The following is a 25574-nucleotide window of genomic DNA, read 5'->3' as shown; positions in this document are numbered from 1 at the left end:
TCGGCCTGGCTGACACCTTCTCAGAGCTGCACTGTGTCCTGAGGCCTTTCACGCCCCAACCTTCTTCCTTCCCTCTCCTTTCTCAGGGGTCAGACCTGAATCTCAGGTTCCCCACCTGCTCCTGCTCCTTCCCCGTTTATCCTTCATGTTTCCCCTGGTACGTCCCTTTCTTGTCTAATTCAGCCTTGGCACCTGGGGCTCAGAAGACCCAAACAGACAAGGATGATGGGATATACACAGAGAGACTGATCTTAGCAACTTACCCCTGAACATTTTATATATAAATGAGACAGAATTGGTACTGTGTGTATATAGACATATAGAAAAAAGTTACAGATATAGATATAATTGGCACATAAACATTATTACTTACTGGCAAACTTTTTTTTAACGATTTTTAAAATTTATTTGAGAGAGAGAGAGCATGAACAGGGGGAGGGGCAGAGGGAGAAGGAGAAGCAGACTCCCTGCTGAGTAGGGATTCCCAACACAGGGTTTCATCCCAGGACCCTGGGGTCATGACCCTAGCCAAAGGCAGATGCCCAACCGACTAAACCACCAAGGTGCCCCCTTACAGGCAGACTTTTAAAATAAATTGTTTCTAGGGGCGCCTGGGTGGCTTAGTCAGTGAAGCGTCTGCCTTCAGTTCAGGTCATGATCCCGGGGTCCTGGGATCAAACCCTGCGTCAGGCTCTCTGCTCAGCAGGGATCCTGCTTCTCCCTCTGCCTCTGTCCCCCCCGCCCCCGACCGTGCTCTCGTGTGCTCTTTCTCTCTTGCTCTCTCTCAAGTAAATAAAATTTTTAAAAATAAAATAAAATAAATAAAATAAATTGCTTCTGGGTAGATTTTTCAATATTAGGCAATGTCTCTCAAGTACACATTTGCACACCAAACCAGTCCACACTTGAAATCAAGATTTCATCAATACATTATTTTTTACAGAACAGCACGGCCATACTCCGTACTTTTAGCAACAGCACCCAGCTACCACCTTGTTTCAAACGGAAAAAAAAACTCCCAGAGCTCACTGTTGCCAATTTGTCCTTGAATTCTTATTTAGGCCTCAGGTAGCTCCTGTTCTGGGAAGTTGCAACCCCAGCAACTATCGGGTTCCCTTGGGGTTTCTGTTTGTTCAGTTCTTGGCCTTCTGTGTAGGCCTGTGCCAATTAACGGGGACAGCACAGTGTGCGGCACCAGATTTTCCTCCTCTCCTATAGTCGCGGAATCTCTTTATGAAAACATTGGCAGCGTCAGCAGAAAACCCAGGAAACTTGATTCGACCCGGGGCCTGCCTCCTGCCTGTGCCCGGCATCCGTGCCGCTGGGCAGTGGAGGACCCAGCGTGTAAACAGAGGAGACCGGGACGTGTGGCCAAGTCGCGCAGATCCATTATTCATGGCCACGTGCGTGAATGCACAATGGAAGACCGGTGGGAAGAAGAAAAGGCCTAGAGAAAGAAAAACACAGGCTGCAGAGCGCCGAGGGGCAAGTCGAGAGTTACACAGTCAGCTCACCTTATGCGAATTCGCTTCCATGTAGTTTAAGGTGTACTCGTCGGCACTGACCAAAAGAAACAGGTAGCCATTCACGTTCACTTTGGCTCCGATATACAGCTCCTCGGCCTTGATATATTCCGATAGTTCACTTTTAAAGACCTCTTGTCCGGGCTTCTTCACACGGATTCTTTTCAAGAACTTCCCGCCAGTAATCCCTAGAGAAAAAGAGAGAAGTTAATGAGTAGCCTTTATTCGTTAAAGAACCGTACAACCTGCCTTTAGAGCTCGTTTGTGCTCAAACACAGACCGGACAGCTTGGCTTGTGACCTCACACCGCCTGTTCTTCTCTGACCTGAGGCGAGAATGAGGCAGTGCCTGAACAACAGACTTCCTGGGTGAATGTGTAAAGGAAAAAAAGAGGTTCGGCATCCCAGCCTTTTCTTTCCTCTCTCTACTCCCTTCCCAATCCAAACGCTTAAATAAACACTTAGTAAGCACCTGCTATATGCCCAGCGGCATACCGAGAACCAGGACATTAGGAAGATACCCCGCTTCAGAGAACGTGGGGACGGTACCCCACGTTTCTACGGTACGTAGAAAATTCCCCCACTTGAGCTTATTTCCACCTAATTGTCCCAGAGGATGTCTTGTATTTATCCCGACATGCGGATTAAGTGTAGGACGCCCCGCTTCTGGAAAGGAGCTTACTTAACTGTTTGAAGATAACTCTGGGAGTCCCATAACTTTTTTTTCCCCCCTACAGGCTAAATATCTTTGCTTCTTTTAGCGATGCCACCTATTTCTTACTTTCCAGAATTCTGACCCATTTCATCTGCTCTCTTCTAGGGATTATTTGGGCTTATTTTTGCTTTTTGTTTTTGTTTTGTGTGGCTGCTGGAAAGCAGCAAGCGGCACTGAAGATGAAACTCCAGTATCTTCTCGCTGCTCCTGAACTGAAAACCTTCAGCCACCTGAATACAGCCTGAAGCCAGATGAGCTCACACTCCTGCCACGTTCAAACACCAGAGGTGGTGGGAAGATACGGGCCTTGTAGCCAAACACAGCTGGAGTCCCATCCTGGCTCTGTCACTTGCTGGATGCTCTGGAGGAGTTTTTTAATCTCTTGGAACCCCTCTGAATTCTCACCGGTGAAACGGGAATCAAATTCGTAGGGAGCCGTGAAAATGTGCCTTTCAGATCACCTATTGAGGGGAACGTAGTTGACAGAGGCCCCCGTGGCCATGCTCTGAGACCTATCCCTCGGGGTCCCCGTCAGCCTTGCTGAAACCTGCTTAGAACCTCCCTGCAATCTAAGACTTTCTTTCCTTTCTTCCTTCCTGCTGTCCTTCCCAGGAGTCAGACAGGCACTGTAGTCTAACAGCTCTCCTGGCCTCTTCTGGCTCCTTCCACAGTTTCCCTTGCCAGCATTTTCCCTAGTAAATCTCTTGTATATTCAGTCCCATCTTGGAGTTTGCCCCCTGGAGGATCTAGACTAACATAAAACTTAACCTTGTGAAGTTTTTCTAAGGATGACAGTAGGTAATCATGGCTGCTAGCATTACTAGGAAGCCTGTAACTGACGTCTATCAGCCTGTTTTATGAATGCTGCAATCTGTTTGGCCATCATCTTCCCCACTCCAGATGTACAGAGTTGATTTTTTTTTTTTGGTAGGCTCCACACCCAACATGGGGCTTGAACTCACGACCCTGAGATCAAGAGTCACATGCTCTACCAAGTAGGCGCCCCCAGAGTTGATTTTTTGACCTTTAAGACCATGACTTCCTACTTACTCCTATTTGATTTCGTATTTTAGGATTTGATCCGTTATCCAAATCACTATGCAGCCTGACTTAGTTATACAAATTATTCCTTACTCATTGGTGTGCTGAGTGGCTCATAGCAGCTCATAAGGGAGGACTATTAAAGTTTTAGGGATTTTGCAAGCCAGTTGTTAGTGTTGGTTGCTTGAAATGGATTATGGTCGAGGTATCTGCCCCGTGACGACTGGCAAGTGTTATAGATCAGGGCTTTTAAATTTTTTTTCAGAGAGTCAATTCACCAGCACACCACGGATTCTTCTTCCCAAATGTGTGTTCAGCACAGATAAAAGTTTTAAATGTGCTGGGACAAAGAGCAGAGCCCTAGAGTTCCACAATCCGGTAAGTCAAAATCAATGGCTCGCCTCAGCAATGTCATAGCGTCAGCACACTGCAGGGACGCATTCTGTGGGACTGGGTGCTGCAGCCTTGGCAAGAGCCTCAACGGACAGAGAAGCCAGAGGGAGACAGACTTTGAAGATCAAATTTTTTAAAATCTGGATTGTCTTAGAGTTAAGCAAACATTTTGTAAGTGGTACTATCAAAAATAGAGATTTCCTTTTGTCTTGCTGTCTTTGCATGGAACTGGTGGTAGACAGACCATGGTTCTGAAGCCCCTGGATTCCACAGAGGAACCTCAGAGGCCACAGCGGAAAGGGGAATGGCTTCCAAAAGGAGGCATCCAGAGTCCCCCAGCCCTGAGCCAACCAGACTGTTCCTGTTCCTCTTTCATCATTTTATATGTCTGGGTTCCCATGTAAGAGAGCTTTGTAAAATGAACTTTGGTGGTTAAAAAAAAAAAGAAGAAAAGAAAAGAAAGCCACTATCTTAGTCATCTAGGCTGTAAAATCAGACCACGCGCCCTAACTTTCAAAATGAAGAGACAGTTACTTGTTCTCAGAAAATTGCTCTAAGAGCTAAGCCTCCTACCTGAATTCTTCTCTATCGGCTCAAACACTGAAATCGTGTCATCACTGAGAAAGTACGAAATAACAAACATCCTGTTCAGGTCGGCACATTTATGTGTGAAGAGTTTTCCAAAAAACCGGAGTATATTGCTTGTATTGCCATAGCTAAATGGAAGAGAAATAAGGGTTACAGCCTTATTACATATGTAAAAACAAAACAAAACAAAAAAACAACAACCTCCAAAGGTGTGCTATTTTTTTTTTTGAGGTATAATCGACTTACAACATTGCATTAGTTTCGGGTATACAACGTGATTTGCTATGATCACCGAAATAAGTCTGCTCACCGTCATCACCCCATATAGTTACACATTTTGTTTCTTGTGATGAGAACTTTTAAGATCTACTCTCTTTGCAACTCTGAAATATGCAATACAGTATTGTTGACTATAAACACCATACTGTATATTACATCCCCAGGACTTATTTATTTATAACTAGAAGTTTGTACCTTTCCACCCCCTTCGCCCCTGTCCCCACCTCCCCCATCCGCCAGGTGTGTGCAGTGGTTTTAAGAGAGTAGCATACACTCTCTGAAGTTGAAAAAGTTCAACCTTCTTATTAAGGCTTTAGATCTATATGCAGAGGCATTTTCTCAGTTTATTCAAATCCCTCTTATTCTTTAGATGTCCAAGGTAACCCCCTGGGAAAATGTACCCAAAACAAATGTCATAAACACACTCCTCAAGCCAGCTGCATTGAACAGCTGTTTCCTACTCACGAGGCTGGTCAGCGACCACAACACTCATGTCAGCAGGAAGGACAGCACCTGGCCTTCACTGGTCGAGCAGCAAGAGGATGTGTCCTGCCAGTGCCTGGAGCCACGACCCCATGTCCACCTCCCACGTTCTCAGGCCCATTTCCTTGCTTCCTTCCAGCCCCACATCCTCTCCTCCCTGAGCCACTCCCCCAGCTCCCCAGCATCCCTCCAACTCCCTTCAAGAGAAAAATTACCTCTTCCCTTTCAAATGCTAGATTAAATAATGCTAGATTCAATACAGCACTTATCACCCATATTGTGAGTGGCTACTACAGGTCTGTTTTTCTAGGGCAAGGACTGCGCCTCATTAACCATTGTCTAGTATGATACTTTTTACATTATAAGTACTCAATAAATGTTGGTAGAAAGTTGTTGGAAGATCCACGTAGATTGAAATTTGCACTCAGAATTCTATGCACGAATAGAATAGTCCAGTAGATTGAAGAAGGGATCAAATTCTAGAATCAAAAGTTCCCCCAAGTTGACTGCCTGGTCATTGAGGAAATTAATTTCTGGTCCATCAGCAGAAGCATGTCTGTGGAAATCAGCTAGTGAAAGGTGGCCTTTGTAAAATACTAAACCCGTGGGGAGGTCTTTGGTAACCAAAATCATTACCTCAAGGAGGTGCAGAGTAAAATAAACCATGAACTTCATCAGTTCCCTGTCACAACTCAAAGCAGGGAGGCCCTCACTTTCAGATTCTCCTATGCCGAAGTTCATTCTTTCCTTGTGGTCGCAGAGATGAAAATACGACAACAACAAAACAAAACAGAACCCCTATTTCCGATTTGCTTTTTTCTGCCCCTTTCTCTGACTGTCCAAGGAGGCAGGGCTGAAAATGCATGGCGCCAAGATTCCCAGCTACAACGGCTTAAGGCCTCGTGTGAGGTGGAAAGTAGCAGTTTGGGGGGGCTCGCCTCTGGGAACCCCGGGGCAAAACAGCCAGGGCTCCATAGCTCTGTCTTCCTAGTTCCTAGCTTCCCTGGCTTCAGAGAGACCTCAGAAAGCATGGGGGCAGCTATATCTTGTCAGCCATCTTCTCTGGTACAGAAGTGGATTTATAAGCAACAAACAGATTTGGTAACCCCCGTCTCATGAAGGAGCCATTAACTTTTACAGATGGTGGAAATACCACTCAAACGACTGAAGTAGGTTTAACAAATGAACACTACTATAAATTTAGCTTCTTAGAACTTACATACATTTAGAAGTGTGTATGTTAAGTGGGTTTTTCATGTTCAAAATGCCATTTTTCTTCTCACCTAAGTCTTGTGTTCTGGAGAGCTCGTCAGTCAGGAATATAATTTACTCAAACGCAATCTTTAGAGCAGCAGTTCACAGAGTTTGTTGTGTTTAAAAGTCACCTGGGGAACTTGTTAAATATACAGAATCCAGAGTCCTACCCCAGAGATATGGATTCAGTAGTTAGCTTGCATCTCCAGAGACCTGCATTTTTAATAAGCTCCCCAGGAGGTTCTGATGAAGTGGCCCCCAGAGCACACTTTGAAAAACACTGCAAGTATCTTCAGCTATTTCCTTGACTAATCAGCTAATTATCAAAATTCTCTAAACTCTCTTTTTATCACAATACTCCTCACACTCAAAAAACTAGCGTGTTCCCTGCTTCCTATTATACCACCTATATTGCTCCGTCTGGCTTTCTGGGCCATGGATAGGTTCAGACACACACACCTACAGCTACTCGTCATAACCACGCATAACATACAGGTGACCCTTACAGGTCTGAACTGCACAGGTCTACTTATACGCGGATTATTGCTGTTGCTGATTTATGAATACGGTACCGTACAAGGAATCACTTACTTGCTCATCCACTTCTCAGTGTATATTCACTCCCTTGGTGATCTCTTCTAGTATCAAGTCTTTAAAAACCATCTACAAGCTAATGACTTCCAAACGTCTATCTTTAACTCAGACCTCTCCCTCCAACACCAGATAGAGATATAGATAGATATAGATATAGATATATGTTATATATCTCCAAATACCTACTCACTATCTCCATCTGATAGCTAAGAGACATCTCACACTTTACTTGTGCCCAAATCTTGCTCCAAACCTGTTCTACCTACAGTCTTTCCCATCTCAGTAGACGGCAACTCTATCCTTCCAGTTGCTCAGGCCAAAACCTTAGGAGTTATCCTTGACGCCTCTCTACTTTCAGACTTCATGTCCAAATCTGTCAGGGAACCCCATTAGCTCGACCTTCAAAGTAGTTTCAGAGTCAGCTATGTCCGCTAAATCCGAGCCATCGTAACTTTTCTCTTGGACTACTGTGGCGGGCTCTGAACTACTCCTTATTCCCACCATTGCCCTTCTGCAGTCTACTCTCAACACCGCCCCTGGAGTGATTCCTTTAATATGTAAATCAGATCAAGTCCCCTGCTCTGATTTCCCAATGGCTCCGCTTATCACTCAAAGTCAAAAGAATCCTTATGATGGTCTGCAAGGCCTTATGGCATCCAATCCCGTTACCTCTTCTAATCTGTCTACTCTGCCCTTGACTCGCGTCTTCTATCCATGTCAGCCTGCTCCTTGCTCAGGGCCCTTACACCAACTGTTCCTTCTACCCAGAACATATTTCCTCTCCTTAGTAAGGCCCATCCAGACCACACTATTCTAAAAATGAAACCGGGGGTGCTCCTCAGCCCCGCCCTACCCGTTCCTCTTTATTCTTCTCATAGCAACTTATTACCTGCTTTACTTTGTCTTACGGTACTTAACACCTTCTCCATACTTACAGAACGCACTTCTGTGGCATCTGAAGTGTGCACTGTCTGCCTCCCCCAGCTAGACTGTAAGTTCTAGGAGGGTAGGGCTGCGTGTCTGTTTTGTTCACTGATGGATCCCAAGTCCCTAGGTCAGTGCTGGGCACACAGGCAGACACCCTGTGAATATCTGTTGACCAGGAAAATGGATGGCTCTCTCAGAGCTACGTGCGCACTGAAAACCTCAAAAACAGTGAGAGCGATACTCTTGGGGCTGGAAGAGACGTGAAGGCTTACTTTTATTGATGAGAAAAACTTTTTAAGAGAAAACAGCATGACTGATGGAGGCAGCAGGTGGACAACATCTGAAGCAAATCCGAGATTAAGATTAAACCATGAATTTTTGGATGCTCTCTGGCAATGAATAGCCCAGGTCTGGGATGATAGCCTTCCTGGTGGGAAGTCATCTGTCTCTTCCATACATAAGAACCAGAAGGATGAAGCCTATTCTACTTGGTTATTTATCCATTCCTTCTCTTCTTGGACAAAATATTTAATGAGCCCCAAGCATGTAGCCAGCGCCGTTCTAACTCTGAGGGAGGCAGTAAAGCCAGTCCCTGCCCTGAAGGACCTCATAATCTAGGGGGACACCATGATTACATAAACAAGTAATTGCCACACACTGTGATAAGCACAGGCTCTGGGGCAAGAAAGGTAAACCCCAGGAGTCAGACTTCTCGGGGTTTAAATCCTAGTTCAACCAAAAATTAGCTGTGTGAGCTTAGGCAAATTGCATAACATCTCTGACCCTTGGTTCCCTCATGTGAAGAATGGGTACAATAATATTATTTACTTTATGAGGTTGTTTTGAGGAATACGTGAGATCAAGTATTATAAAGTAGTAAGCATACCATAATTACAAGCTGCTTATTACTAATGGTAATATTATTATTATTATTACTACTATTACTACTACTACTGCTACTAGAGGTATGACCAGCAGAGTATTGTGGGCGCACAGAGAACACAGTAACTAATTCCACCAGTGCAACAAGAAAGATATTATTCTGGTTCTCCCGAGTCAGACTATAAGCTGCCCAGCAGGCCACCACAATGAATTTTTACCCAGAAAATAAAGGCCTTCATTCCATCAAAAACCTCATATGTTCTAATTTGGAACCATTTCCTCCTCCAGCGATTCAAAGTAGATCACCAGTAACCTCATACAACGATTAGCACCCAGGAAATTTCTAACAGCAACCGACGTATAATCAACATATGTCACACACAACTGCACATCTCAATTCACAGTTTATTTGCACGAAGAAACAGTTTTTTGCCTGCTTTGTGAGATCGTCTTCCTTAGGTTCTCACAGTTTTAAAACCTTGAGTTATTCAAACTCATGTGTAAGTCTCCAGCTGAATGTGCCAGTTACTATGGAAACAAGGTCACTGTGTGGGAGGAGCTTGAGGGAAGTGTATTCCTGGCACCGAGTGAGCAGTGGACAGAAAGAAACAAAATTAGACACATTTGTGCCTGTACCACCGTTGTCCAGCCCCGACAGCAGGACGAGAACGTGGAATGCTGTCTACAGTCCGGGTTCTGTGGGCAAGCTGATGCAGTGTAGACAGAAAGAGAGACTAAGGCAACTACCCACAAGGAGCTGTTTTCCGCCTGGGTTCCAGAAGCAACACCCTAGATCACATTTCATCTTGTTTACTTATAAGAAAAATTCCCTCTCCTTTTACAATAGGGACATTCTTCTTGCCCGCCTCCTTCGGGTGGCTGCCCTAAAAAACAGCAGTTAGTGAAAAGTATCCTGCCCTGGAACCTCACTGTAAACTCTGTTATCCATAAGGAGGATGGAGTCTGAGCTGGTGTCCCTCTTATGTGATTGACAGCAGTGGTTCTCAAAGTCCGGTGCATATCAGAACCCTCTGGAAGGCTGGTTAAAACATGGTACTGCGTTCCCCCCCCCCCCGGGAGATTTTGCCTTAATAGGTCTAGGATGAAGCACAAGAATTAGTGTTTCTAAGCAGAGTGGGGACCACACTTTGAGTAGCATCAATTCTAAAACCTAAAAGAACAGAACTCTAGAGAAACAAACTGAGGGCTTCAGAGGGGAGGGGGGTGGGGGAATGGGATAGGCTGGTGATGGGTATTAAGGAGGGCACGTATTGCATGGTGCACTGGGTGTTATACGCAACTAATGAATCATCGAGCCTTACATCGGAAACTGGGGATGTACTGTATGGTGACTAACATAATATAATAAAAAAACATTAAAAAAAAAAAACCAGGGATGTACTGTATGGTGACTAACATAATAAAAAAATATTATTATAAAAAAATTTAAAAAAAAAACAAGTTATAGCAAAATAAATAAATAAATAAATATAAAAAATAAAAAAACAGAACTCTAAAGTCCTTCGAAATAAAGGATTGGTTTTTTTTAAAGATTCTATTTTTACGCCATCTCTACACCATCAACGTGGGACTCAAACCTGAGATCAAGAGTCCCATGCTCCACCAGCCAGCCAGGTGCCCCTTTTATTTCTTAGAAGTTTGCAAAGGCCATCACGTCATGGCAAAGACAACCTTTCAGACATTCTATACAATTCTTAATATATTTTCGCCATTTTCACAAATACGGCAAAATGATTATTCTATGTCAAAATGTTCTACGGCTGTATCTGATCCCATTAAATTTATATCACCTTCAGGGTGCTGTCTTTTTCATCTCCTGCTCCTGGTCTTACTACATGTTGTTCCCTTTATCATTTTTCTCCACTGGTTCTCCTAACTCAGTACTCCCCTCACACAGGACTTGAATGTTTAGCCCACATCCTATTCAAACACCTGCAACATTTTCCCACCACTTGTCCCCCCAACTTCTTTCTCCAGGCCTGCTCTCCCTGCAGAAGTAAAAAAGGAGCCATGGGCAGTGCCCACATTCTATATGCAGGATGGAACGGCAGATTTTTCCTTGTATATATTAGGAATACTTTTGAAAGTCCACCTTTTGAAATTATAGTCGGCCATGGGAGCAATCTACAGTTACTAAACTCAGCTAAACTTCTCAAAGGAAAACAACATTAGTTGTCAAATAAGAGTCCGAAAAATACTTCAGAGTCACTAAAGCCTCTAGACCAAGGGTAGGCAAACTACAGTGTGTAGATGAAATACAGCCAGCCACCCGGCTTTGTATGGGCTGTGAGCTACGAAGGGTTTCCACGTGTTTAAATGGGTGAAAACACCAAGAGAATATTATTTTGTGATATGTGAAAATTATATGAAATTCAAACGCCAGTGTCCACACACAAAGTTTTCCAGGAACACAGTCACACCGTTGTTTGCGGACTCTATAGCTGCTTTCGCGCTACGACAACAGAGCTGGCTGGTTATCACAGAAGCCGTATGGCCTTTGAAGCCAAAAATATTTACTATCTGACTCTTCAAGAAAAATTTTGCTGACCCCTACTCTACACCACTTCCTAGGGACCACCTTGAGGAGATACACGTATGGAAAGGCAACATAAATTGGGGATAATATAATTTTAGGGGCTTCTAGATGACACATTAAAATAATCAAGTGCTCACTTCAGCCGCGCTTATACTAAAGTTGGAACAATACAGAGAAGGCTAGTGTGGCCCCTGTGTCATCAGGATGACAAGCAAATTCGTGGAGTGTTCCATATCTTTAAAAAATATAAATAATAAAAGAAAATTACCATTCAGTGGTAAGGAAGTGGAGAAAAGGGAACCTTCGCCCACTGTTGGCGGGAATGCGAACTGGGGCGGCCACTCTGGGCAACGGTATGGAGGTTCCTCAAAAAATTAAAACCACCACATGATCCAGCCATTCCACTTCTGGGTATATATCCGGAGGAAATGAAATCACCGTCTCAAAGAGATACCAAGACATAGAAGCCACCTAAGTGTCCAGCAACAGATGAATGGATACAGAAGATGTGGTGTATATATACGCAATGGAATATTATCCAACCATAAAAAAGGAGGAAATCCTGCCATTCGCGACAACATGGTTGGACGTTGGGGGCATTATGCTAAGTGAAACAAGTCAGACAGAGAAAGACAAATACTCTATGATCTCACTTACGTGTGGGATCTCAAAAAACCAAACTCACAGAAACAGATCAGATTGGTAGTTGCCAGGGGTAGGGGGTAGGGGGTGGGGAAAATGGGTAGAAAGGATCAAAAGGTACAAACTTCCAGTTATAAGATCAATAAGTCCTAGGGAAGTAATATACAACATGGTGACTGTAGTTAACAATACTCTATTGTATATTAAAAAGTTGCTGAGGGGCGCCTGGGTGGCACAGCGGTTAAGCGTCTGCCTTTGGCTCAGGGCACAATCCCGGCATTCTGGGATCGAGCCCCCCATCAGGCTCCTCCGCTATGAGCCTGCTTCTTCCTCTCCCACTCCCCCTGCTTGTGTTCCCTCTCTCGCTGGCTGTCTCTATCTCTGTCAAATAAATAAATAAAATCTTTTAAAAAATAAATAAATAAAAAGTTGCTGAGAGACCAGATCTTAAAAGTTCTCATCACAAAAGAAAAAAAACTGTAACTATGGGAGGTGACCGGTGTGAACCATCTTCTGGTGGTGATCGTTTTTTCAAAATATATACATATCCAATCATTATGCTGCACACCTTAAAATTATATAATGTTGGGACGCCTGGGTGGCTCAGATGGTTAGGCGTCTGCCTTCAGCTCAGGTCATGATCCCAGAGTCCTAGGATCGAGTCCGCATTGGGCTCCTTGCTCAGCAGGGAGCCTGCTTCTCCCTCTGCCTGCCACTCACCCTGCTTGTGCTCACTCTCTCTCTCTCTCTCTCTGACAAATAAATAAAATCTTTTAAAAAATGATATAATACTATATGTTAATTATACCTCAATAAAACTGGGACAAAAATAAATGAAATAACCATTCAGTGAAGAACCTCTTAATACTTGCATGTTAATCAATTTCATTAAAAAGGTACAATGGCATGTTCCTGAACTTTTAATTACGCAAGCTGAGCGTCATGTGTTCCGCCAGGAGGACTACAGTATAAACCCCACACACATCTGGGAAAGACCACACTGAAATCACGGTTCCCTCAAGCACCTGTCTTTTTCCAGGAACTTCTGGAAGTTCTTCTGGTAAGGTGTGGGCACGAGGCCTATGCAGGAGCGGAGAGAATCCTCTTCAGAACCAAAGCCGGTGTAAGGTGGAAATTTCCTTTCTATTTTTGGAGGAGGTGGAGCCTTGCATGGAATCGAGGTGAAGTTCTCTATAACAAAACAAAGGCAAACGAAACATCAATATTTTTTTTGCCCTGATTGTGGCTGTTTTGAAAGGTTTGTTATGTTTTCAAGATGGACATGGAGATCTTTGTGGACTATTTTAAACTCTTTCAAACAAAACACAGCAAAATCCTGTGAGGGTAGGTTTCAATCATGTTTACAAAAACCACAGAACTCACTCAATAATCGCCATTGGTTCAAGAGAGAGAAAGAAAAAAAAAGAAACTGCCTATGTCGAATAAGTAAACATTTATCTTTTGTCATCACACCCCCATGTCTGACTATTTTTCGCTCTTCCCTGATTTTTCCAATGATACGAAAATTCAAACTTGGAAGTTTTTGCCACCCCTCCCTTGTTTTAACCTGCAGCTTAACCCCCTCCTGTCTTCAGTCAACACTCACTCTTCAAATTCCTTTCCAAAAAGGACTGACTCCTGACTCTTGCCTTTACCTTCCCCACCTGCTGTCCCCTCCTCCTGGGTCTGACGTTTTCCGGCCTCTCTCTTTCCTCCAACTCAACTCCAGGCCACGGCACTTCGGTGTCTAGTGACAAAACAAAACCAGAACTTCTCACCAGCCACCACTCTGGGTTGCTCTTGTGACTGCCCAAGACTGCAATTGTACTAAAATGTGACAAAGCAAAAATAAAACAAAACAAAACAAAAAAAGCCCAAACACAAAACACACACATACACAAATAAAACCGAAAACAAATACACAAAACTTTAAAAAATAGTCCCTGCTTACTCGCTCAAAGGGGGTGTTACGTGGAAATACCATTGATTTGTTCTTTCCGTACTTATCGTCTGTGAGGAAGGAGAGATGGGCAGAGAGCTGGCGACATATCTGTCACAGCTTGGCAGCTTTCGGGCCCGCATTTGTGAGGGTATGTGATCTCTGAGAAGCAAGTGGGCTCTCCAGAGCCCAGAGCCCGTGGAACCGATAGCTCCAAGTCACTTACTTGTGTTTGTCCCACCACAAGGGGCAAAGAAAACGCCAGGATCTTTCTGAAAGCAAAACACAACAAAACGACTCATGGAATCTAATTCTACTTCTTCCCCAAGCTCGAGACCTAGCCCATAGGTGATGCCATTCGGGACTCAAAGCAGGTCCGTACAAGCGAAGATTTCCTTTTCCGCCGTCAAAGTCCTAACAGAAGCAAGAGTATAGATTTGGAGAGCACACCTCTATAATTGAAAAGGTGCCTCAATTTGTCATCTAAGGCAACCTAACTCTTCAAATCGAGGGATTTTTTTTTTTAACTGATGGATCAAAAGGCTAAGGGTCTGAGGCTGTTTCTAAGTCTGACTTGAAGACATTTGCAACTTTCACATTTCCTTAGACTTCCTTATTCCTTAGCCTTGTGTGAAATCCCCTCAAGCTTAATCCCCAAAACAGTATTGTTCTATCCTAACAGAAACTGTTCACAGAAGCCATACTGGCAAATAGAATGCCATCAAAGATTGCTCACTGAAAGGGAGCAGCCAGGCAGCCAGTACAGAAGTGACTGGTGAGCCTCTCCTATTGCTATTTTTGTGGCAATTAAAACCTGGGTAATAAAGAGGAAAGTTCAAATCTTAGAATTAGGCAGAACTGTAGTAGATCCTATCATTGCTAACTGTGAAATCCAACACGCCACTGACTGGTACTGTCATTTCAGGGAAAGGACCATAGGCTGGCAGGGAAAGCTCTATGCGATGATTAGAAAATTGGGGCATGATCCGTTTCTCGTAACAGGGGACATATCCACACGGACAACTCTCTATACTAATCTGAAGAGTGTAACCAAAAGAGGACGCGTACTGAATCACCAAGTAATTAAGGATGCATTCTATACCTCCCCCCCAAATTATAGGTTTTATAACAGCGTTGTTTTCTCAACTACATAATTTTTGCAACAGATTTAAGTAACAAAAGAACCAATTTAGAGCTTTCCTCTGCACCCACAGTGCCATCTAGTGTATAAAAGCCGAGAACTGTTCCACTCCTTGCCTGACTTTTTGTCCCGTGTACATCTTTCTGGATACTCTGACCCAAGAGCTCCTTTCTCTAGGTAACTGTGTACATTCGCAAGGCTTGGAACTTGCCCTTGAATATGTTTCCTGTCTTTGGTGTCCCAACATCCCAGCATCCTGCATGTTTCAGGTATTAAAAACCATTTTCTGAATACATGAAAAATGATACGTTTTTGTACACAGCATCTTCCCACATATCTTCTTCAACGGCACTCTGCTGAACTCTGGGACACCTCTAATTCCAAGCGACTTGTAAAAACATATATACTGAAGGTCTAGCCACGATTGACTAGATTCCAACAAATTTGCAGAAAGGTGATCATGTTTTTCAAAGGCATCTTAATGACCCTTCACAGTGATCTACTATTTGTCACCTCAGTTGGAAACAGTGCTGGAAAAACCCTTCAATCACCTCAAAGTTCATCTTGTATGGTCTAGTAACCCCGAAACGGACTCAGATTTGGGGGAGGCCTGGAGCTCACATAATTTGGGAGAAGCTCTTCAATACAGAGAACGCCAAATGATTAAGACAAAAATCAGGTGCAGGGCCTGGGACTGGGGCTCCTGCCAAGGAAGAAGCCCTAACACTCAAGCTTCACGAACATCAAAGCAAATCCCCCTCTGCTTGTACCCAATACCCAGGTCAACTGATGTGGGTGGGATGTTCATTTCTGGGTCAGATCACTAGTGAATCGCTAGCTAGAAAATCCTTCGGGATCACCCATTCCTCAGTCCTCTGTGCTTCATAGGGGAAGACAAAGGGGCAAAACTATTCCATCCATTAAGGCCACGTGGTACAACCAGAAGCAAAGTCTACTTCGTCATTGCAGCCTAGGATGGCTCATTTGCTGAATGACCATTAAACGCCTATCTTGGATGTCCCACTGCTTCCGGCGCCGAGAGGTCAGCGTTGATCGAGAGTCCAGCAATAACAGTGCAAAATTAAAGATGGGTTAGGAATTGTGCTCATCCTTCATTGGCAGTACAGCCTAGTAAGTATTCAAGAGCAATGGCAATGGCTGGCCTTTTGTTTGTTCGGCTGTCCCAGCCACAAAGACTGGAGGACCCTATAGCAAAGAAATAATAACCCAAGGCCAGAATTCTAGGTAAGAGCAGTTACATTCGAGTCCCTTTTCCTTCAGTGAAAGAAACACATGCTGGAGCCCCTGGAGCCTTTTCTAACCTTTATGCTTCAGGAAGGTCCAACAGGCCTCCATCTGCCAGTCCGTGTTCATCCACACGAAATAATGAGGGAGCGACATGCCGCTCCCCAGCAGGTGAGCCGGGGCCGGCGGGATGGCCAAGCTGCCTAGTGGGGGAGTCACATTGGAATGTTTTGTGCAAGAAGTCGACGGAATTGCTTTCTCCTTGGAATCCTTAAACGCACAAAAGAATCTTCTCCTTTTAGGAGGCAAATTGGGTTTTACACCAGGGTACAGGTATCTCTTGGGAAAAAGCACCAAGGCTGCATTTGCGAATCTCCCCCTTGGCTTCCTCTTAGGAAGTCCCCGGTTGTGTGGTTAGCACTTGTCAGCTCCTTCTTGTGGGGCTGTGGAGTGGAGACACTAGGCATCCTACTGACCACAATTACGGACACGGAAGGAAATGTGACCTCAGTTATGGACGGGACTTTGTTCGGGTCTGAGCTTCAAGGATACCAAAGTACGATGTAAACACTTTGGTGTTATGAGTTTGGAGAAGCAGATGAATTATAAACAAAATGAAAATGTCAGAAGTAACTGTACCTAAGTAACATTAAGCTTATTAATTTAACCTTACCGAAAAGTCAGAGAAGGCAATGTAAAGATTGTAAGAGAACATGGATTCACAACCCGCCCACGCCCCGCCCCCGCTGCATCACAGATATAATTTCTAGTCATTACTTACATTAAGTACACTGTTGTTACTCAAGAAATGTTGTGTAATAATAGTGTCTGTTAAATGGGATATTTTAACATATGTTATGAGAAATATAAAAAGTCAGCGTGACTATAAAATGCATCATAATTTTGCATTTGCATAATTTTCTGTTTAAATGCATAATGCGCGTGTTATATCAGCTTTAAAGGCACAAACTACTTTTTTTTTTTTACATAATACATAATCCTATAGAGTGAACAAAAGAAGTGAGCAGAAAGAAATTAAGCACCAGGGCTCAACAGAAATGGACCGTCGGCATGTGAAGCAGATCTGTTTGCCGAGGACGGCTAGATTAGAGCACACCAGTGAATTCACTCTGCCTCTGCAAGGGCCCTGCCAACATGTTAAGAAACTAACAATGTACCATGTCTCCCCAGCACCATGTTCATTTTCCCAAATGCCACCTTTATAGTCTCCAAATCAAGTGGATGGAAAAAACATCAACCAAATGTTGGGCTCTCGGGTTGAAGGGATCATATCATGTTTTGGAAACTTTGCCCCACCCTTTATGTTAAGATAATCTTTCAGTAGGACATGAGTCAATGTTTTTGGTTAACTCATCTTTTATATATGTATTTTTTTCTAATTTTAAGTCGACACTGAAGACTTATTGATTCTAAACAGGCACCGACATTTCTTAAAAACCATATTCTCCTTCCCAAAGACCTATGGGCCACTAGCAACTTCTTCTACGAGAGCTGCCACATGCACATTCCTGGCTGCCTCTTGTTCACAGTCCCCAAACCCAACATGCCCAACAGTGTCCACAAAAGAGAATAAATGTTAGGAGAGACCACCAATTTGGCCCCATAGGGCCCACACATTTTGACTAATCTGGCACGCAGATGCAGTGGAACAAATTCCCTTAATGAACAGTGAAATTCAAAGTGTTTTTTATTCCAACCTTTTGTGTGTGCTATGTGCCTTCTCCCATGATATAGACTCCCAGGACAGAGGGTGCCTGGGTGGCTCAGTTGGTTAAGTATCTGACTCTTGGTTTCGGCTCAGGTCGTGATCTCAGGGTTCTGGGATCGAGTCCTGCATCGGGCTCCGCACTGAGCATGAAGCCTGTTTGAGATTCTCTCTCCCTCTGTCTCAGCCCCTCCCCCCAGCTATCTCTAAATAAATAAATAAAATCTTTAAAAAAAAAAAGAGATTTCCAGGAGGCCAGGAATACTACACAAAGGGACACCAAGACGCATGAGGTACTCGTCTCATTCTAGAGAAAAAGCACCTTGTCTTTTAGAGAGCTGTGGTTGCTTCTGGCTTCTTTTTTTTTTTTTTTTTTTTTTTAAAGATTTTATTTATTTATGTGACAGAGAGACAGCCAGCGAGAGAGGGAACACAGCAGGGGGAGTAGGAGAGGAAGAAGCAGGCTCACAGCAGAGGAGCCCGATGTGGGACTCGATCCCGGTACGCCGCGATCACGCCCTGAGCCGAAGGCAGACGCCTTTAACGACTGCGCCACCCAGGTGCCCCTGCTTCTGGCTTCTATCTCATCGTTCAGGGAAGTGCGCTTACATGAACACTCCAAGGTTCGGAGAGGAGTGCAGAAGTAAGCACTCCCACCCCAGCCAAACCCCACCTGGGAGGTCAGCAACGCCCGCCACCCCCACTTAGCCTAGCGCCAGCAGGTACCTGGAGCAGGGCCCAGGAAGGGGGCAGAGCTGGCTGGCAGGTTTCACAAATGAGGGGTTTGTTTTTCAGGTTTCATATCAAATCCTCCGCCTGCTTCTGTGATTCTCATAACACTGTCCAACGTGCTGTGCTGTAGGTTTCTGCTCTCCTTCCAGCCTAAGAAACTCTTTAACTCTGTAGCTCCCACGTTCTATTACAATAACCTATGCTTCATACGTTCTTAATAAATCACCCGTTTTCATTCTGAACTGAACTCATCTGAACAGAACTGATACCCAAGAAAAGAGAAAAGCGGGAAACGTAGCCGGGCTTCACCAGAAAAGGTAGAGTAAATTGGTACAAGAGAATTCCCCAGAGAACTCAAATAAGCACTATAGCCACTGTAGTAAGAAAGAATTCAGTGAAAAGAAAAGCATTCAGATTCCCATTTCAGTTGCTTGATCAGAAAACACTGACCCCATATTGCAATAAGGCAGGGGGCTGGCTATAAAGGAAAACCGAAGACTGTGGCATCAGACGGGCAAGTTCAAATCTCAGCTCACCCTTTACTCATTGCATAACCTTCGACGAGTTAGCCCCTTTTAAGCCTCAGTTTCTTCACCTCTAAAATGGAGATAATGAGCCTAGAATCGTTGTTAGGAATAAGGAAGCCAACAAATGCCCGCCGGAGGGCAAATGCTCAAGAAACGGTCGCTATTATGAGCTTAGCCTTTCAAACCCAAAAGTAAAATCTTAAGTGGGGAACAAAGATTCGTACATTTTAAATGTTATTTTCTAATGGACATATGTATCACTTACCAATTCCATATTTCATCTTATAATAGCTCTTCGTAAATTCATCACAGTCACAAAGAAGCACTTTCCTTCCCCACACGTTGATGGTGGCTCCTATGAACAGGTCACTATCTTTGTAAAACTCTTGATCTACTTTTCCTAGCTAATAAAAACAAAGAAACAAAGTGCTGGCACCACAGACCCTCCATAGACCCAGGCATCCCTTCCCGAAAGAAAAAAAAATTGCCAAAAAAAAACCACCACACAAAAACAAAACACCCCTCAATTATAACATTTATAACAGAATTTTTTAAACCAAACCAAGACAAGCAGTCGATGTTAACATTTGGAAAGTCTTTTAGTAATGCAGTGCTTGCAAACAGCGATGCAACGCATGTATTTATATACGCGCTTAAGCATGTTTCGTGTTGACAGACAGCAGTGCAATGCGTGCATTTATATATTCGTTCACTTCGTTCACAGTCAATCTCACAAGAGCATCTGTGACTCACTGCACATCTCAGGTTCCAGGAAAGTCACACTAGAAATAGCGCTGAAACGTGAGGTTCCTCACCATATATTTATCCAACAGGTAGCCAACCACTCGGTTCTCTCCAAAGCCACCGTACACATTAAGAACGGTTCGATCTGTTATCTGGCCCGGCTGATAGACTCCAGGTGGACCATACTGGAAGACAAAATCCAAACAAGGTGTGGTAGATGGCTTAATAAGCACAAAGCCGGTCATGGTGAGGGGCTCACGTGGGAAATATGCATTATACACGAAGGGGAGCAAACACACCATCCCACAATATGCCCCTTGGGTGTATTGATTATTTTGAGCTGGTTATTTTTAAGAAACGCGGAGATGCTGAGTACAAGTTACCCTTCTGTAAAAAAACAAAACATTTACATCTATAAAGGAAATCTCCATTTGTAAGAGTGTCCCCCTCTGTGTACCAGGAAAAGAAAAAAGACTCAAAATCTCTAAAACCTCTGATTAATGGAAAAGACGACAACTTAAATCTTCATAACAACCTTCCTCTTGTTTACTGTTCTTTTCTTGGTGACCCCCTATAACTGGCCTCCTTCCCACCCTCCCCTGGCTACTTGTTCCATCTTTAGCTGGAGATGGTATTTAAGGTGGTGGCTTGGGCCATTTCAGGGAGTTATTCTGTTTTCCTGAGTCTCTCCTGCGTATACAGGAGGTATGCAGGTAATTAAACATTTGTTGGTTTTTCTCCTGTTAATCTGTCTTTTATTACCGGGGGCGGGGTGGGGGGGTGGGGTGCGTGACATGGTCTCAGCCAAGAACCTAGAAGGGTAGAGGTAAATTTAGTTATCCTCCCCCGAATACAGTTTTTCTCTGCCATCATACTCCATATCCATCTACCTCTCCCTATACTTCCACACCCACCCTTCAAGGCCCTGATGAAGGCCCATCCTTCCCCTGACCCTTCCCAACCTCCTGGCCTGTCCCCAGTCCACACCTCCGTGGCACCTACCACACAGCTAAAGCACCTCTTGTGGTTCTCTAAATGCCTCATCAGTGGACATCTTTTCTCTTCACTAAACTACGAACCACCCTGAGGAAGAAACCATGCCTTGCCTTCTTTACTCAGCTTAGCATCCTGCCGAGTCCTGAGCTCAGAAAGCGTTAGCTGGCCGAGAGAGAGGTGGCATGGCAAGGCAGCAAGAACAACAGAGTGCAGTCAGCCTCTACCAGAAACCGTGGCCCGGAGCAACCTGGGATACTGCTCAGTTCCGCGCACCGGGGGTGGTCCCAGCAGCTGCATGAGCTGCGGGAAATCTCTTAACTAACCTATGTAAATTGCTAGTGATCAGTTTATCACATAGAGATGAGAAATCTGAATCATCCCTGATACGTGTGACATAAAATGCAAGTTCAAATGTGTGAATTTATGAGGTGTGGGGTGTAAGTAAGCCACGTAACAGAGAAAAAAATGGTACACGTGGAGCAAATGCGCTCTTCGCTGCTTACTAGCTACAGGGCTTGAGCCAGGTATTTACCTTCTGAGAACTTCAGTTTTGTCATCTAACTGCAATAATAGTACTGAGTCCTTGCTTTCTCAAAGGATGTTTGAGTGTCAAGGGAACACCTACTGCTATTTTCTCTCTCCCCCATGAGACTGTAAGTTCCGCGAAGCGGGACTTAATCCATTTTCTTTCTCACTGTAACCCCAGAGCTGGTACACAGTTGACACTTGATAAATATTTGCTGAATGAATGAATAAATGAAGCAACTGACGTCAAGACACACCGCGAATGTCAGGGGCATCATTATTATTTTATAATTAGCGTTATCGGTCAAAGCCATTCTAAAAACAGGCTTCCCAGGTACCTCCTGGCTGCCTGCTGTGCATACCCCAGAGCCCCCTCTGGGACAAATCCTGCCTCCTGCCCCCAGCCCGAGCAACACAGCAGGATTTCTGGTGGTGGGCTCAGAGAATCTGGGAGAGACTCCCATGAGGACTGAATAACCATCGGTTGTTTGTTTCAGAACTGAGCGCTACGGTAACCTCCTCAGTCACAGTCAGAAGAACGTTAAAAAACATTTTATCCAGGGACGCCTGGGTGGCTCAGTCAGCGAAGGGTCTGCCTTCAGCTCAGGTCATGACCCCAGGATCCTGGGATCGAGTCCCACATCAGGCTCCCTGCTCAGCGGGGAGTCTGCTTCTCCCTCTCCCTCTCCCTCTGCCCCCTCCCCCCACTCATGCACGCATGTGTGCTCTTTCTCTAATAAATTTTAAAAATATTTTTTAAAAAATATTTTATTCAAATAACAAATGAAACATATCACAGAGCTATGAAAAGGACTCCATGTTTTTATGTGTCTATAGTGTTTGTAGATTCTTAGTGGGTTTTGTTTTTTTTTTTTACTATTTTATCCCATTTAGCTTTTAAAGTTATTTCCAGAGGGAGGCCTTGTTAACAGCATTTTAGAGATAGGGAAATACACTCAGAGAAGTTAAGTGACTTGCTGAAGGCCACACAGCTTTTAAGGGGCAGACCCATAATTCTAACCCTTCTACTGTCTCTGTTTCTGCCGCACCCTAGTTACATTAGCTCTCAAATGGCCATAAACCTGTAGAAATCAGCCTCACAACTCTCTTTTAATAGTAAACAAAATGTAAAAGCTGTCATTGACGCGAGCCAGTGGCTAGTTGGTGACTGGTGGCTACTCTTCTAAGAGTCACTCCCGTGCACATGCTTATGGGGGGGGTGTGTGCATGTGTGTGTGTTCGTACATTCCCAACGCAGACCAAAACCATGCAATTTCCTCAGGAGGCTACAGAGGCCAGAGGCCAGAGGCCAGTGCCCTACCCAAGAGCATGAGCAATTTTTTTTTCAATTTTTAAGATTGACTTATTTATTGGCAAGGGATAGAGGGAGAGAGAATCTTAAGCAGACTCTGCACTGAGCGGAGGACCCCGAGATCACGACCTGAGCCGAAACCAAGAGCCAGACGCTCAACCAACTGCACCACCCAGGCGTCCCACGAGCAATTCTAACTAGAGAGTCCTTTACGTTCAGAACACTGATTATGAACTCCATGATGAATAGGCACTTTCTCTTGCATTTGGCTTTCTTCCTTGACTTGCCTTAATTAATCCCAGAATGTTCCTACCTCAATTTGTCATATCCTCTATGGTACTTTCACAGATGCATCTTACAAGAGCGCACAAAACGGAGGTTTTCTAAACACATGTCCTAATACATGGTAAGTGATACCCAGTCCTGACATTCCAGACAGTGAGCGACGAGAGTCTTTGAGCGCCCAGGCAAACGCGGACCGGGGTTCTGTGTCCACTGCTCACCTTGGGGAGCTTTCTCCGCTGGAGGAACAATGACATAGCGTCCCGGCCAGAGTTGTGCGGTATCACTTCTTTGACTTCAATGGTATCATCAGACAGAAAGTAATGCAGAATGAGTTCCCGACGGTCCCCGAACACCGAGGCTGAGTCGTCCCACAGGCAGAAAAAACGTAAAACCTTCCTGTCGTACTCAAGGAACTGTTTCAGGGTGTCGAAGGACTCATAGGGACGTAAGGGCTCTCTGCAGTCTAGCGTCTGAAAACGGAAACAAAGGCAAGCAGAGCAGTTGTGCTCATCACTTCTGGGAGGCAAGCAAGCAGAGAACGGGAAGATACCCTGCCCCTTGACTATTCTGGGAGATTTTTTTAAATGTCAACGGACTAATGACATACGTGCATATACACCTACAGTTGTCACCTTAAAAATAGAGACAATCAACTAGTAGGATGCTTTTAAGATCGAACAGTATCTAAAATACACTTCCGTGATGTCTTTGAAAACTGGCTTTTCTCCAAGACTGAAAATTGCTGGTGACAGAAATTAGAACGGTAATTGCCTCTCTGGGTAGGGGATTGACCGGAAAGGGGAAGAAGGGCACTTTCTGGGGTGATGGAAATAGTCCACATCTTGATTTTTGTGTCACTTACTAAACTGCATACCTTTTCCAAAACTTGTTCATCTGTACGCTTAAGATTTATACGTCTGAGCCTATGATGATTCTATCTCAACCCCCCAAAAAACCTGTTTGTCTTTTCATATCTGTATATCCTTCTTATTCATACATAGATTTTTGTAAAAGTAAAAGGGAAGGAACATAGCCATAGTTTTATTTTACTGCAAAGCTTTACATACCAAGGATCTGGAAGGGCATGGAAAAAAGAGCAGAGCAAATGGAGAACTTCCCAGGCTGCACAGAACTTCTGTGTGGGTTCTGTCCCCCAGCCCAGGCACCCCTCCTTCTACGGGGCTTCCTGGTGGGGCTCTTTTTGCATGTTCTCACAGCCCTGTCTTGGAGCAAAACTGCCCCCATTCCATCTGATGTGGCCAAACAGGATCCTTACATAAGTAAGTGCTCACTGGCAGCGGAGAAGTAGTCTCATGTCGGGTTATGTGATCGTATTTGTCAACTCCCAAAATTTTCTATCTGTCCGGGACAGTCTAGGGGCAGACTTACTCCAAGACTGGGGGAGACGTCATCGCCCTCCAGAGGGTCTTATCCTTCTTCTGTATTCTGGATATTGAAATGAAATTACGGAACCTCTGCTTTCATTAACTGAAAAATGTTTCTTTGGCATTATAAGGCCTTTAAGAAATGCATTATTGATTATATACCATTGGGGCTCTTTTCAGTTTAAGTTAAATTGTTTAATTTTAACTTTATATTTGAAGGCAGCAAACACTGGAGAAGTAAATGCATTAAAGTCAATATAAAAGCCTCTTATTAAACTCCTAATTTTCCACAGATTGCTATATTTATTGAAGAGCTTTCTCCCTGAGGGAATAAATGCGAAAATGATTTTCCCAACCTGAAAGGAAATTAGTTAAAACATTTCTTGGCTGTTTCGTGGCATTTATTCTCGATTCCTGGCACAAAGGATTTTTTTTACTTCCTAAAGCTATGAAATGGCACAGCACTCTCTGTATTTAATATAATGCGTCATCATCCATAATCGCTCTCGTATAATACCAACTGTTAGCAAATGAGTGCAGCCCCATGCAAAAGGTGGTCATTCATATGGATCCATTCTTGTAGGTTCTCTCTTCTCCTTGTATAGACTTTATGTTTATCTAGGCTCTGTCATCTAGGGCATTTGGAAAAAATGAAAACAAACCCGAACTGTAAATCTGCCCGTATGCCAATATACGCAGGGATAATTCCCGAGGAATTTCACCTTAAATATTCCAAGAACAATACAGATTTCTCAGAAGGGCTGCGTGCCTACGACACTGAAGGATAACTCTGCTGGGGCCAGGAGGTGGGAACAGATGAATGACCCTACACGCAGCTTTGAAGAGAGCAAAGCAAAATCAAAGGAGGATTTTATTCTAAATTTCGCATTGTCTTTCTGCAAGGAAATTAATTCCAAGTTTTAGAAACAATAGGAATGAGACTAAACTGATCTATAGGGATAGAAATGAGAACAGCGGTTATCTCTCCCTGGGTGGAAGAGAGACTGATCGGCGGAAAAAGTCAAGAGGGAAGTTTCCCGGGAGGATGGACACGTTCTGTATCTCGATCTGGGCGTGGATCACATGGGCGTGTGTATTTGTTAAGACTCATCCAACGGCACGCTTCCTTCCTGTGTATTT

General features: G+C 44.1%; 1 protein-coding gene and 1 non-coding gene across 3 annotated transcripts in view; one reads left to right on the top strand and one right to left on the bottom strand.

Annotated features, from left to right (window-relative positions):
• EFHC2 (EF-hand domain containing 2) overlaps positions 1–25574 on the bottom strand; it is a 186728-nt gene that overhangs the window by 78483 nt on the left and 82671 nt on the right. For both annotated transcript variants that reach the window (XM_087859368.1, XM_087859369.1), the window contains 6 exons: positions 23268–23519; positions 20003–20116; positions 19453–19591; positions 12903–13068; positions 4245–4387; positions 1515–1711 (listed from right to left, as the gene is read on the bottom strand). In XM_087859368.1, the coding sequence (XP_087715494.1) occupies positions 1515–1711; positions 4245–4387; positions 12903–13068; positions 19453–19591; positions 20003–20116; positions 23268–23519 (1011 nt within the window). The remainder of the gene's footprint in view (positions 1–1514; positions 1712–4244; positions 4388–12902; positions 13069–19452; positions 19592–20002; positions 20117–23267; positions 23520–25574) is intronic.
• Positions 11365–11474, top strand: LOC123791100 (U6 spliceosomal RNA). Its single transcript, XR_006779286.2, has one exon. It is a non-coding gene; the product is annotated as a U6 spliceosomal RNA (small nuclear RNA).

The sequence above is a fragment of the Ursus americanus genome, chromosome X (genome assembly GCF_024610735.1).
Source record: "Ursus americanus isolate L20-20 chromosome X, mUrsAme1.1.p, whole genome shotgun sequence".
Taxonomy (NCBI): domain Eukaryota; kingdom Metazoa; phylum Chordata; class Mammalia; order Carnivora; family Ursidae; genus Ursus; species Ursus americanus.
The sequence above is the reverse complement of the archived record's forward strand: the minus strand, read 5'-3'. Positions and strand labels throughout refer to the sequence as shown.